Below are 13,173 nucleotides of genomic sequence, written 5' to 3'. Positions count from 1 at the left end.
GCTCGGAGGATTTCCTCAGATGCTACGTGAAGAATGCGTATGTTTTATAAAGCCGTCTGTAATGTGCAATATTTTACAATTCCTTATATAATAATAAGCTGATGTTGTGTTATAGAAGAACTAGTAGAAGTGTGAATGTATAGTCACAATTTTTCAAAGTTGTATAATGAGTTTATTATTATAACCTGAAATACGGATGAGAGCTACCAGCACAGCAACACCGTCTTATGTGGCTCTCTCGTTTTTTCCTGTTAAAACAGGTTATTTGCATCTGCTTGCCTGTCCCCCACTGAGACCCGCAACACTTACTCACAGAAATTCAAACACTTTATAAAATCTTCCATTAGCACACTTAGCAGTGAGTGAATGAGGATGATTGACAGCATTAAGGCTGTCCTGCTTCTGATTGGTTGTTTGTGGTCAGGACGCAGCATTTCTCTAGACAGCAATAGCAGCTCAGGGAGGAAGTGGAGGAGATTGATCTCTTCACAGATTATCTGTTTCAAACTGTCACAACATGGTGACAGCTTTAACAAATGTGGAAAAGCATATTTTAAAAAAATTAAATGTATATTCTGCAACTTGAACTAAATGCACATCGGGTTTTTTGAGAAGTCTGGATTGCTTCATGTATATTTTGTACGTTGCCTGTGACTGTTGCTGGTGGGGAGAGAGCTTTCAATGAGCTAACACTGATGATAAAAAAAAATTAAACAACCTATTTGCATGAATCTGTTGCATGTAAAATTCACCAGCAGTGAACATTGAGCTAGTATCAGTATTTGACCAATGAAAGCAAGGCAGCTGCAAGCCTTTAACATTGTGATGCTTTTTATGAGTCAGATAGACTAAAGAAATGGTAACAGAAGCTGTGAAGGGGGCCCAATTTTATTTTTCATCCTTGGGCCCAAGATTCCTGGCGGCGCCTCTGCTGCCCAGTGAGTGGTTCTGTCTCTGCGCTGTAAAGTTTATGTATGTGATCCTGATTGGCCGGTGAGTTATTGGTTAAGTGGTTCAGCCCAGTGATGAGCTTTTGCGTTCGATTTGTAGTCACACATCACGCTGGTTTTATCTTATTTTATTATTATTTTCATAATAATTTTTCTGTGCTGTAAATACTTAGCATGTTTTCTGTGGCAAACCTTGAGCAAGGATGGAGAGTAGTAGGAGAAAGTAGCAAAGGGAGGAGAAGTGGTCAGTTATTCCTCCAGGAGGATTCCTGGAACATCTTCAGATTATAAATCTGGAACATTTAAATGTATTTTTTTTCATAAGTCATTTTTCTGTCATTTAATTTCAGATTTAGTCTTTGACCATCAGAGCAGAAAGGCTTCATAGAGGCAGAGGGAAATCTAAACATGAATCTGGATGTTCAGCCTCTGTGAGCTGAGTGATGCTAATCTGGACTGAAGCGTCAGCAACATTATCAGCTTTATTGCAACATAACCAGGTTTTTAGGGTAAATCTAAACTTTAGATCTTCAACTGGAAAAAGTTGTTTATTTCAAAGAGCTGAGATATTTTAGGCCCATAAAACTAAAAACATATTTTATTTAGAATATTAAACTCTACCAGCTCCTTTATGTTGCTGCAGCAACATGCATTCATATTAGCTGAACCTCTGCAGCTCTGATCTAAAATTAGAGCCCAGTTGGGCCAAAGTTTGATAGTCGGGTCGGGATTCTGTGGTGTATTCTTAATAAGTCATCAGGTTTTTTCTGGCATAGAAACCATAACTAATAGCTCCCTTGGACTAATTTCAATCTATATATTCATAGTTTTACTGAACAAACAAAAACGTTTTTGCATGTTTAGCTTTAGCCATATTCGTATAGATCACAGTTTTGTCATGTCGGTTTTAAGGTTGCGAACCCACATGCAAGAACACAGTCAGACAGAGCGAGTCAGAAACAATAATGTTTATTGAAGGATCAGGGAGCTGGTGGCGAAGCCGAATCGGCGGACCGGTTCTTCTATTGGGGTGGAGGTATTAGGGGCGAAGCGGAGCGCGAGCCAAGTGTCCGTTGACGAGCGATGCTTAGCTCTGATGTCGGGCACGGCCTGGAGCCTGATCCGTCCAGGCGGTCCTCCGGGAAGTTCGGGCGTGGGCCTCCTGGCCCGTAGCGTCCCGAAGGGGAAATCCCGGGGAGGGATCGGCGAGGGGAGATCACGCACACACACACAGGGAGTGGCGTCTGACCGGCAACACCGGCAGCGTCGGGAAATCACACAGGAGGGAGGTGATCCACAGCGGGGAGACAGACTTACACGAATGCGGGGGCAGCTGGTTTCCGGGAAACAACTAGAAGACGGCGGGAGAATCTGGCGAGGGAGACAACAAGGGTTAGACGAGAGTAATCACAGAAGGCCTCTTTCTGGAACGCTGGTTACCGTGGTAGGCAAACACTCAGGCGGTGAGACGGAGTGTAGCTGCTGCTTATATCGCAGGTCCACGCCCTCTAAACCAGCTGCAGGTGTGTGTCCGGGTTGAACCAGGACACTTCTCAGGGGTGGAGCATGGGTGACATCTGCTGGATGTCTTGAGAAGTGGTAGTTCCAGGGACAGGTGGAAATAAAACTAACTAAAGGAAAACAAACTAAGAAACTAGGAAAAGGGGAGGACAAACAGACCCTGACAAGTTTTCCTTTGCTTTGCCTGACTTGATGTACTAAATGATGAAATATCAGTAAATAAATGAAAATTCTGACTCTTTAAAGTCCCCAAAACAGATTACAGTCTTCTGAGTTAAATTTCTATACCTTTCTGTCATAATTGGCACAATCCTACTACTATGTTATTAGTGGAGCTAATTTTTAGCTTAGTGCTAAAGCTAACTTAAAGGTTGAGAAACTATTCTTTCTTCATGAAGCGTGGGAATTCAGAGTTTAAAGTTGTAAAAATGCCATGTTAAATTTTATATTTTTGAAAGTTTTTTAATTGTGTTTTTGATCATTATTGATTTGAAATCAGTGTACAGTTTGATGTCCAGACCAGGTAGTATGGCCTTTTTGTACTTTTTGTAGCCATTAAGGAGCTACAAAAAGTAAAGCTACAAACAGCTTTACTTTTTGTAGCTCCTTAATGGCATCCCATAACTCCCACCTTGATATGGGACAATCCAACTGTGACCTCTGTTCCTCAGTCAGCTTAGGGAGATTTAGAGAAAAGAAGAATTCATCTTTTAAATCTGGATCATTATGTAATTGAGATTTGTAAAGGTTTTATAGAACTTTTTAAAGACATCAATTGTTGCAGAATCGAAAAACTGTTTTCCATTTGAATCTGTGATCGAAGAAAAAGACTGGGCCTTTTTCTCCCTCTCCACCGGATGATTAACACAAACCAAACAGTTTGCTGATGTCCTGTAATACCTTAACAACATGTGAGCTACTGTTGCCTTCCACTCTCTGCATTCAGCTTCTTTCATCCACTTGTCATATTTTCTTTCTAATTATGTCTTTTTAGTTTTTCTGTCTTTTTTGTTTCTTTGCATTTCTCACCAAGCTTTGTTTGCACCTGTTTTCATTGATTTACATTTCTTCAGACTTCAGACTCCCCTCATCCAACTAGGAGGTGGACTGAAGTTTAACTCCTTAATCTGGTGGATGCATCCGATCTCCTGTCGCCCTCGACCTCTCCAGCTCCCTGGATCATGTTTGTGGGTGAAATTATCTTTAACAGACTGAGGAAAAACTGTATAAAATCCAGAGAGAATATAAATTCTTTGTCAATATTTATTTGAAGCTTTACAGCATTTGGAGTCTTTGCTCACTGAACACAGTCAGGAGAAAGAGCCTCCAGCAAAACACAGCAAACTGTTTATAGGAAACGTTTCATTTAATTCACACAGTTTAACAATCTACTTGGCTACAAAACACACTGCAAGCAAACACATTTTATTTCATAAACAAATCAAACATTATGGCTGTCATAAGAATGAAAAAAGAAAATATTCTACGACTTTATAATAATCCAGAGTTCAGAGAAACAGCTTCAGAAGACTTTCCCATGATCACAAGCTTTACACAAGAACCATAACACTGTTATGCATTGATCCACTCATAATCATAGTAACCATAAAATGTTCCATCCCATCTGCAGGCTAAGACAGACATGTAGCCGACGTGTTTGTTGCTACCTGTACTTGGTCTGCTAGTCACCAGAACCTCATTATTCACACAGAGTTCATTTGTCCTTTACAAAGCTGTTGAAATACTAATTATATGCGTCCATGAATTTCAGCCAGTGAAGCTCGTTTACAGCGTATGCACTCTTCGTGTTGATTGGTAGTTAACGTTATCGTAGTAGGAGATCAGAGGCAGCTTGTCCACATCGTCTGACATATTTCCCTCCTCCGTCTCATACAGGTTGATCCCGACGGCGGCCATTTTGTTCATGTATCTCTCTCTCGTATTTTGGTCAAGAGTGTCCACATGTTTTCTGGTTGTTGGTCTTGAAGCCATGGGTCCACTAAGCATTGTACATGCACTTCCCTACTAAGATGGCGCGGATCACTTCTGGTTCAGACTTGATGGAACTGGATGTATTGGATGGGTTATCATGGCAGTGAAGACATACACCACCTACAGGCAGCTCACAGTATTACAAGCCAGGATCAACTGTGTTGCATTTGTCACAATTCAAAACCCCAACTAAGACGAGGACACAAACTGGGTTCAGGGCCTGAATGGAATTGGCCACCTAACCTTTGACCCCAAATATCCTATCATATGCTATCCTTGCAAGGTTGATGAAGAGCAGATTTTGATGAAGTGGGTTTTCTGTTACATTTTGTTGAATGTTTTGCTTTCTATTCCCTTCTTTTATAAGTTTTACTTTAGTAGGTTTAGTCCAGATAAAAATTTCTGAATGTTGAACTTCCTTCCTGCTGCAGGAGCACAGAGACGTTTCATCATAGATACACAGACGGATAGATTTCCAGGAGTCTGAAACATGTCTCTGCTCCTTCCTGTGGATGTGAAATGAAGATCCTTTTCTCCTGGTTCCTTCAGACTGCAGTCTCCTCCTCTAAGCTGCCTTCAGCTCTGGATCCTTCATCATGATGGTTGTTTTCTGCTCCAGACTTCTGGTTTCTCCTGATCTGGAAACAGAGGATGGTTCAGCTTCAATGCAAGAACTTTCCCAGCTGAACACATCATGCATGATACATGCAGTACCTTAAAGTAGAGGACCAGGACTGATCCCGGCAAACCCAGCAGGACGACAACCAGTATGATGATCAAAGCAGTGAGATAGTCTGAAACCGAACGAAACAGATTCAGGATCAGCTTTCATCAGACGAGTCAAACCAGAAATGTACAATAATCATATAGACCCTTGTTTTCATGCTGCCTGTAGATCTGATCATGAACATTAATATCATCAATCCTCCTCTCTGACCTCATGAATGAGGCAGACAGCTGCTGGTTCACCTGAAGCAGAACTTCTCCTGATGGACTCCATGAGTTTATCTGAGACAGTGAGGTTGAGAGGCTGGCTCACAGAGGAGAAGTTATGGGAGAAAACGTAGACGTGGTAAAGGCAGCGGTAGGTTCCTTGGTGGGCGTGGCCAGCAGCAGCGAACAGGAAGAGGGCGGAGTGATTAACAGCTGGCAGGGTGTGGTTCAGAGTGTAGTTAGAGGAGCTGAAGATGAGCTGGAAGGAGCCGCCTTCATACTGAGGCCTGATGGAGCACATGATGCTGAAACCTGAGCCAATGAGGAGCTCAGACCCCTGCTTTCTGGCTGTGGAGACCCCGTCAGTGGAGGAAGAGAGGAAGATGAGCGGCTCAACCAGCAGATCTGGGAACACAGAGGAAACACAGAGACAACTGGATCTAATCTGAGGTGGAAAACAAGATGGCATGAGAACGAGACAGGAGCTCATCACACTGGTTACCATGGTTACTAGCATGTTTATACATGGTAACTAGCAACTTTATGACAGATCTTTAGTCTGTCAGTAATATTTAAACCAGTGGTCCCCAACCTTTTTATTACCGCGGACCGATCAAGACTTGAAAAATGCTGCGGCCTGGTCGGGGGGAGAATAAGGCGGTGTTGGTGTTCCCGCTAAATCCTGAATATACCCAATTTGGATTGTCTTGGACTTTTTATCGCAGCCTCGCTGCCAGCATGCCTAGGTTGGCCCCATGTGGGGAGAAGGAGGGCAGACCAGATGGGTCCCACATAGGCTGTGGCTCTACATGGGCAAACCCATATGGGACCCATGTATCAGCCCTCCTTTCCCCCACATGGGGCCCACCTAGGCATGCAGGTAGGGCTGTGGGGTTTACCCTGTCTGAGAACGAGAATACAACCTGCTGAATGTGACAGGTAGCCAATCAGAAAGCGCGGTGACGTAAGAGCAGAGGGGAATCCCAAACAGCTGACATGTCACGCAACTGAGAGTCTGGTGGGTATCGGAGATGATATGTGGAAATGTTTATTATTATATGTAAAGGTCATTAGTACATATCTTATGTTTATTCAGTTACAATGTTAACTCTGAAAAAACACAGTCACCTCCAAATCATAGTGCAGCAAATAGAGCGGATGCTCCCGTCGTCTTTCATCCACCGCCTTTTCTTTTTGTTACGTCTTTTATCTCTTAAAATGACTCCACAAACTATCACTATTGCTTCTACATCGTCATCCGTGTTTGGTTATTCTAAATTCCCGCTATGTTGGGGGTTTTGTGGATGATCCTCTGGAATTGGGATGTTTGTGACTGGAATCGGTTCGTGTTGCTCCTGCCTTGGACACACGAACCGATCGAGCCTGTTGGACTTTTATCAGCTCTGTGGTCACAGAGGTTTGGAGAATCGGCCGACAATTCTTAAATCTTTTTGTCTGAACCAGACTTAAGACTCACAAGCTCTACTCATCTCCTCTCGACCACTGCCCAAACGCTCTGACTCTGGTCGCTATGGTAACGTTTATATATCCCTTCAAAATAACAGAAACGCCACAAAAACAAACATTTTACTTTCGTGAAAAACTTAACTCATGATAATGACTAACGGGAGCCCTGAGCTTGTTTCTCTGCAATGAGACGGTCCAAACTGGAAGTGATGAGAGACAATGACACCTGAAGTGTTGCTTATATCCACAGCCTGCTTGGTCTCTACGAGGCGAAGCAGCTTGAAGCTTCATTGCCTCATTAGCAGCCGGTCGCCGCATGTTAAGCAGAGCGGCTTGTAATGTGGGACTCACCTACCGGACGGAATAAATCCATTCTCCTGTCTCTTCTCTGGCCTTTTCCCCTTTGCAAAGAAACTTTCCAAAGACACCTGATCCATTTCTTACTCATTTTGATGCTTGTGGGCTCAATGTTGGTGCGCAAGTAACCGGTTAATGGATTTTCAAAATAAAAGATCCTCCAGACTCAAATAATAAATAAAACGGAAATATTTCACTATTTCTTGGGCAGCCCGCTACCAATTGGTCCACGGACCGGGTGTTGGGGACCACTGGTGTAAACCATTTTTAGTTTCCCTCTCCTCCAGGTTTCAGGTTCTTAGTTAAAGGTGACGGTTTCTCTGCAGACATCTGGAACCTGATGAAGAAACATTTTAAAACACATAAATATGAGAGTTCAGAGTTACCTGAGCAGATTAACTCATAGCTCCAAGCACTGTTTCTATCATCAGGTAAACAGTTCTTCAATTCAGATCCAGACTGCAAACAGTCAGACATGATCCCCCAAACTGGTCTCCATGAAGTTTCCTGTGAATCTTTTGCTGAAACAGCAGAACCACAGTCCAGTTCAGCACAAACTACAGCAGCTGAGTTCTTGTTCCAGTCACCACCCCAAACAGTCACTGGTCTCCAGTCTCCTTGATGTTTCATCTCCAGTCTCCCGGCACATCGGCTGGTCTCTCCCACCAACCTGATGTCTGGACCTGAGCAGAGACAGAGAGTTCATTAATGCAGGAAGTGAAGCAGTGAACAGCAGCAGGTCTGCAGATCCTCCTCTACCTGAACAGGTGAGTCCAACAGCTTGACCAGGTGAGCAGCTGTTTCTACCTGAACTCTTCCTGCTGCTGCAGGTCAGCAGAGCAGACTCACTGCCTTCACACAGGAACTCTCTGCTCCCCACTGGAGCCTCTGCTGCTCCATAGAGCGCCCCCTGGAGGACTGAAGGAGGCCCACAGCCAATCTCCCTGCAGACCACTTCTGCATCCTGCAGGTCAAAGTCTTTTTCACACACTGAGGACCACGACTGGTTGGTCTTCACCTCCAGTCTACCTGAGCACCGGTTGGTCCCTTGAACCAGCCTGACTGAGTCTGTGGATGCAGAAAGAAAAAAGTTTAAAATCCTTCAGAACTTTATTTTTTTAAACAGACATGGAAACTTTTCTGGGTTTGATAAAAAAATAGTAAGGAAATGTAAATAAAATCAAACTAGAAAAGTTTAGAGCGTCAAAGGTGGAGTGAAACCGACTGTAAATAGGATTATTTTTCTTTTTAAATTTGTTCCAGTTGCTAATGTTTGTCCATGACATGCAATGCTCCAGATCCACACTAAGAAGTTTACTGGACGTTTCCTGGGCTGCAACCATGATATGGAAATAATCTATTACCAAGCTCTGTTAGATGAAGTCACTCCGTCAGGTTTATTCGCATATTGTGCACAACACAGAGAGAATATAAGACGATCAATAGTGAAACATTTCTGATTGAAAACTCTCCCAGGCAGAGACAACATGAGTTTTATACCAAGGCTGAGGGAGAGACGGTCTGGTTCTCATGCAGCTGCAGGAAAACATCTCCCAACCTTGTGCATGCAACCCAAATAGCTTCACTTGGTGAGAGTTCACCAGCATTTAGAATGAAGACAATATAACCAGCAGATTTTACCTTACAATCATTTGTCCACCACAAAACAGAGAAGAGCCGAATGAGGCGGCTGTTGATGTTAATTCAGTATTTGGACGTGTGGCCAACATGGACTGAACTTCCTCTGCTGCCATTGTTAAAACTACAGACAGACTGTGATTCTAAAATAACACAGAAAATCAAGGTCATCGTTCAAACTTCTCCTTCTGTTCGCTGATTGGTCCAGTAGAAAATCTACCAGAGGGAATCCAGGTGAAGGGGAAGAAGCCCAGACTGAGCTGGAAGTGAGAATCTTTTTAAAGTGGAGTTGGAAGCAGAACAGGAAGGAAATGGCCAGGATATGGAATCACCTGAACAGATGATCTGTAGATTGTTGCTCTCATCTCTTCGTATCGACACCACAGATCCACAGTGGAGCTGTCTGCAAGCTACAGCTGCTGATGTATGGTTCCAGTTCCAGTCCCAATATTTCACTGGTTCCCAGTCTCCCAGATCCTTCTTGTCCAGTCGGCCACCACAGCGACTCCTTCCTGCTACCAGTCTGACTTCATCAGACAGCGCTGGAAGAAACAACATTTACTGTTGGGTTACAACAAGCAGAGACAGATTGATTTAGGATGTGTTGACAGGATCCTGTTGATGGAGTTTATTTGATCTTCTCTTAGAGGCAGAGCTATCAGGGATGGTTCTGATCAAAGCATCTTTATGCTGAAATGGCCTAGTTAAAGCCCAGACCCAAATGTTATTTATGCTCTGTAGTAAAACCTGAAATGTTTTTATTATTCACCTTTTCTATCCATTTATATTTATGTCTTTACTGAGACCAACCAAAGTCAAATTCATTGTTTTTATGTAAAAGTTTTAAAATCCAGTTGATTCTGGTTCTGATTCTAAATCTGGTTCTGGTTCTGTTTCTTGTTCTGAGTGCAGAGAGATCATCATTATGTGCCTCAGCAGCCTGAGATCGTGTTCCAGACATTAGCTTAACATCTGTCTTCCTCCAGAATGAGTCTGACCCCCCAGCAGTAGGAACTGGACCCATCTGGGCCGATCACTAAGAGAAATCTACCAGAAACAGAAACACTGAGTGCAGCCGTCTAAGATCAAAGCTTAAATTCATGAACTCTCTGCCACCAAGTCACTAAACTGGTTCTGCTGAACTTCAGATGTCTGTCAGCAAGAGGACTATTAGTTACTGACTCCATCACTGAGCAGAATGTTGATGTTCCTGACAGAAACGTGGCTGGATATCAATAACGACTCATCTGAACTAATTGAATCAGTGATTTTTAATTACAATTTTTAAGTGAGAATAGAAAACATGAAATCTGAGGAGGGGTTGCTACAAAATATCAGATTCATAAAAACTGTAAGAAGGTTGATTTAGGTCATTTTAACTCTTAAATATCTGTGAATTGAGGTAAAAGGCCATAAATGAGCTCTGATGCTAACTCTATACAAAATCCCATCATATGTGGAAAACATCTTTATTGACTTCAATGGTTTTATCTGTTACATGCATTGATCATGACTGTTAGATAATTGTGGGAGATTTCAACATCCTTGTTGACGAGCCTGAAGACGGAGGAGATTAAAAGCTGATATTCTTGATCGTTTTGGTTTAATTCAGCTTGTTGACCCAGCAGCACACAATCAAGGTCACATTCTGGTTCTGGTCATCAGTAAGGTGTGAATATTTCCAGCGTCTCTGTAACTGATGTCTCCCTGTCTGATTATTTCACTGTTATCTTTGAAACCACAATAACCATCGACTCATTAAGCCAAACAGCTTCTGTCATAAAATCTTCTGTTGAAACACAGCAGAAACTTTAATCAGTTATATTTCCCCACTTCGCCTTCATGCTGCAACCTGTAGATGAGCTGCTAGATAACTTCCACCCTAACATCTCAGATATCATTGATTTAATTGCTCCCACTAAAGTGAAGGTTGTGTCTGGTAGGAACTAAATATGTGCCAACAGTTAGATCTGCTAGACGACTCTGTGGTAGAACTGAACTTAGATGGAGTAAAACTCAACTTCACGTTTATTATGAAATCTATAAAGACTGAACTAAAACATTCATGCTCTTTGCATAAACCATAAACTAAAACATGAACAATGATTGAGTTTTATTTGCTACAGTTGACAGGCTCACAAACCAGCTGAGCTGCAGTCGAACACGGCCTGCACATTTCTTTAGAGGAAATTAAAACTTAGAGGATTAATCTGCACATCCACACTAAATCCAATATCAATGCTGTACCTGAACATAACAAAGGCAGAATAAAAGACACAATTTCAAATATTCAACTATGAAAACTTTGAATAAATTATAACCAGATTCATCTCCTCCTCCTGCTGTCTTGATATCACACCCACAGCTTTTCTTCAGAAAGTCCTGCCTGTCAGAAAAGCTGTTTCAACAATTAACTGCAAAACAACCAAAACTCTGAGTTTCTTTACATCTGGACTAAAAACCCAGCTGGTCAGATTTGCTTTGAAACAAAATAAATGAAACACTGAACAACATTTTGATGAGTAACGACGGCACTTTGACTAAATGTACTGTTTACTGGTTTACTCTGTCTTTTAGGACTTTTTGTGTTTTTCTGAAGTAAAGCACTTTGAATCGCCTTGGTGCTGAAATGTGCTTCACAAATAAACTCGATCGATTGGTTGATTGATTCTAATCTGCAGCAGGCAGTTCAACATCCTGCCTGAGACACTCCCACGTCAGACGGAGCTCAAACGTTTTCACCAACACAACCGCCGGTACCAGAAGCTGGTCCAATGACCGTGGTGCTACTGGGCTTGATTGGCCATCAAACGGGCCTGACCAGAACCTCAGAGAGAACCTGTGGAGTCAAGAGGAAGATGAGAGAATTGATGCAGAAGGAGCCATTTTATGAGGCTCCACCTGTTTACTGCACAGAGTTTCTGCTGCTTCTCCTTATCAATCAACCAATCAGATTCATTTTATAGATCATTTCAGCAACAAGGCAGTTCAAACTGTTTTACATCATTAAAACACAAAAACCAACATTTCTTGGTTTTATTGGCTCCTCAGCAGCAAGTAGACAATTTAAACATCACTAACTGTGTAGCAGCAGCTCTATGATCGGAGACCAAAAACAGTTTCCAGTTTTTAGTTTGTAACATTTAACATGTTTATCAGCAGATCATTTTAATTTGAACTCTAGTGAATATTAGTGTTTGATGAAAGTGGAGTCCTACCTGAGCTGCAGAGACACAGAAGCAGCATCAGAGCTGTTTGCTCCATGTTTCCTCTGATGTGGAGTGAAGCTTCGTCTCTTGATGTGATCAGGATGTGGCTCCAGACTCTGAAGACTTCCTACTTTAAGCTTTTTTATCTGCTACTTCCTGAACGTCGTCACAGTTCAGGTCTTTGGCTGCTTTCAGAGACAACGCCTCCTTCCTAGGAGCTCATCATGAAGATGGGTTCAAACTGGGCCTACTGGGATTCAGAGGTTTCACCAGTCAGTCTCTGTTGTTCCTGTGTTTAGTTCAGTCCTTGTTCTGCTTGTGGCTGGAGTGGATCCAGGTGTGTCATCCACTGAAAGGGAACCTGATGTTGTTGGCAGCAGTAGCTCAGCTTCCCTCCAGGAAGGGGTCACAGCTGGACAGAAATGAGCCCAGGTGTAGCTGCTATGAAGAGGAGAAACAGAGAGAGAACATGAACTGAATGTCAGCAATGACTGCAGACAATGCAAGCAGGGTTTCCCCCCAGTGGATTATAAGCCTGGCAGCCCGCCAGGCTTTACTTGACCCTCCACCAGGATAAGCATTGCTTGTTTATGTTACTTGGATAATAATAATAACAATGATGATAATAATAATAATAAGCCGTATTGCAAGCATCTCTGTTGCTCTGAGCGTTTCACTGACAGAGCAGATTTATTCCTAAAAGATAAGTTTATACTTTATGCATTTAAAGCCAGGAGAGCGGACCAATCACACAGTTGGCACCTCTGCATGTTGCCTCGTGCTCTATTGTTTGATCTCTGAAGTTACCTCAGCGCGGGTCACGCGAGCCTTCTTTCAATCAAACTGGACACAGGTTGACCTGTATTGTTATTTTCATCAACCCCCTGTGAGGAATTATGACTCTTTGGAGAACTCTGTTATCAGGGTAAGAGTTTAAAACCCTCCGCATTAGTTCTGGTTGCGCAGCTCTTGTAGTCGCGCTTTCAGAGATGCGGCTGAGGACTGGTGAAAATGATTCATATTTGTGGACAAAAAATTATATGCGGCGTTTACATCTAGGGCTAAAACGATTCCTCGAATGATTTGAGTACCTTGATTATTAAAAT

At 42.6% G+C, this 13,173-nt stretch overlaps 1 protein-coding gene across 1 annotated transcript; it reads right to left on the bottom strand.

The window, feature by feature from the left end:
• Positions 1-4,172: 4,172 nt before the first annotated feature.
• Positions 4,173-12,659, bottom strand: LOC145554507 (uncharacterized). Its single transcript, XM_081614391.1, has 7 exons — positions 12,077-12,659; positions 9,295-9,400; positions 7,980-8,305; positions 7,607-7,903; positions 5,433-5,801; positions 5,178-5,257; positions 4,173-5,101 (listed from the first exon to the last, which is right to left on the bottom strand). Exons 1-7 carry the CDS (start codon positions 12,120-12,122, stop codon positions 5,009-5,011), a joined length of 1,317 nt encoding a protein of 438 aa, XP_081470517.1. The 5' UTR covers positions 12,123-12,659; the 3' UTR covers positions 4,173-5,008.
• Positions 12,660-13,173: the final 514 nt, after the last annotated feature.

The sequence above is a fragment of the Poecilia reticulata genome, chromosome 13 (assembly GCF_904066995.2).
Source record: "Poecilia reticulata chromosome 13, P_reticulata-male-v2, whole genome shotgun sequence".
Lineage (NCBI taxonomy): Eukaryota > Metazoa > Chordata > Actinopteri > Cyprinodontiformes > Poeciliidae > Poecilia > Poecilia reticulata.
The sequence above is the reverse complement of the archived record's forward strand: the minus strand, read 5'-3'. Positions and strand labels throughout refer to the sequence as shown.

What these genes read in the sequence shown, in the direction of transcription:
- LOC145554507 (XM_081614391.1), bottom strand. Translation starts at nt 12,122, where the DNA reads ATGGAGCAAACAGCTCTGATGCTGCTTCTGTGTCTCTGCAGCTCAG. An exon ending in GTGAAATATTGGGACTGGAA is followed by an intron (nt 8,306 to 9,294) that starts CTGGAACCATAC and finishes TTTAAACTTTTT; the next exon opens with TCTTTCTGCATCCACAGACT. An exon ending in CAGGAGAAGTTCTGCTTCAG is followed by an intron (nt 5,258 to 5,432) that starts GTGAACCAGCAG and finishes GTTCGGTTTCAG; the next exon opens with ACTATCTCACTGCTTTGATC.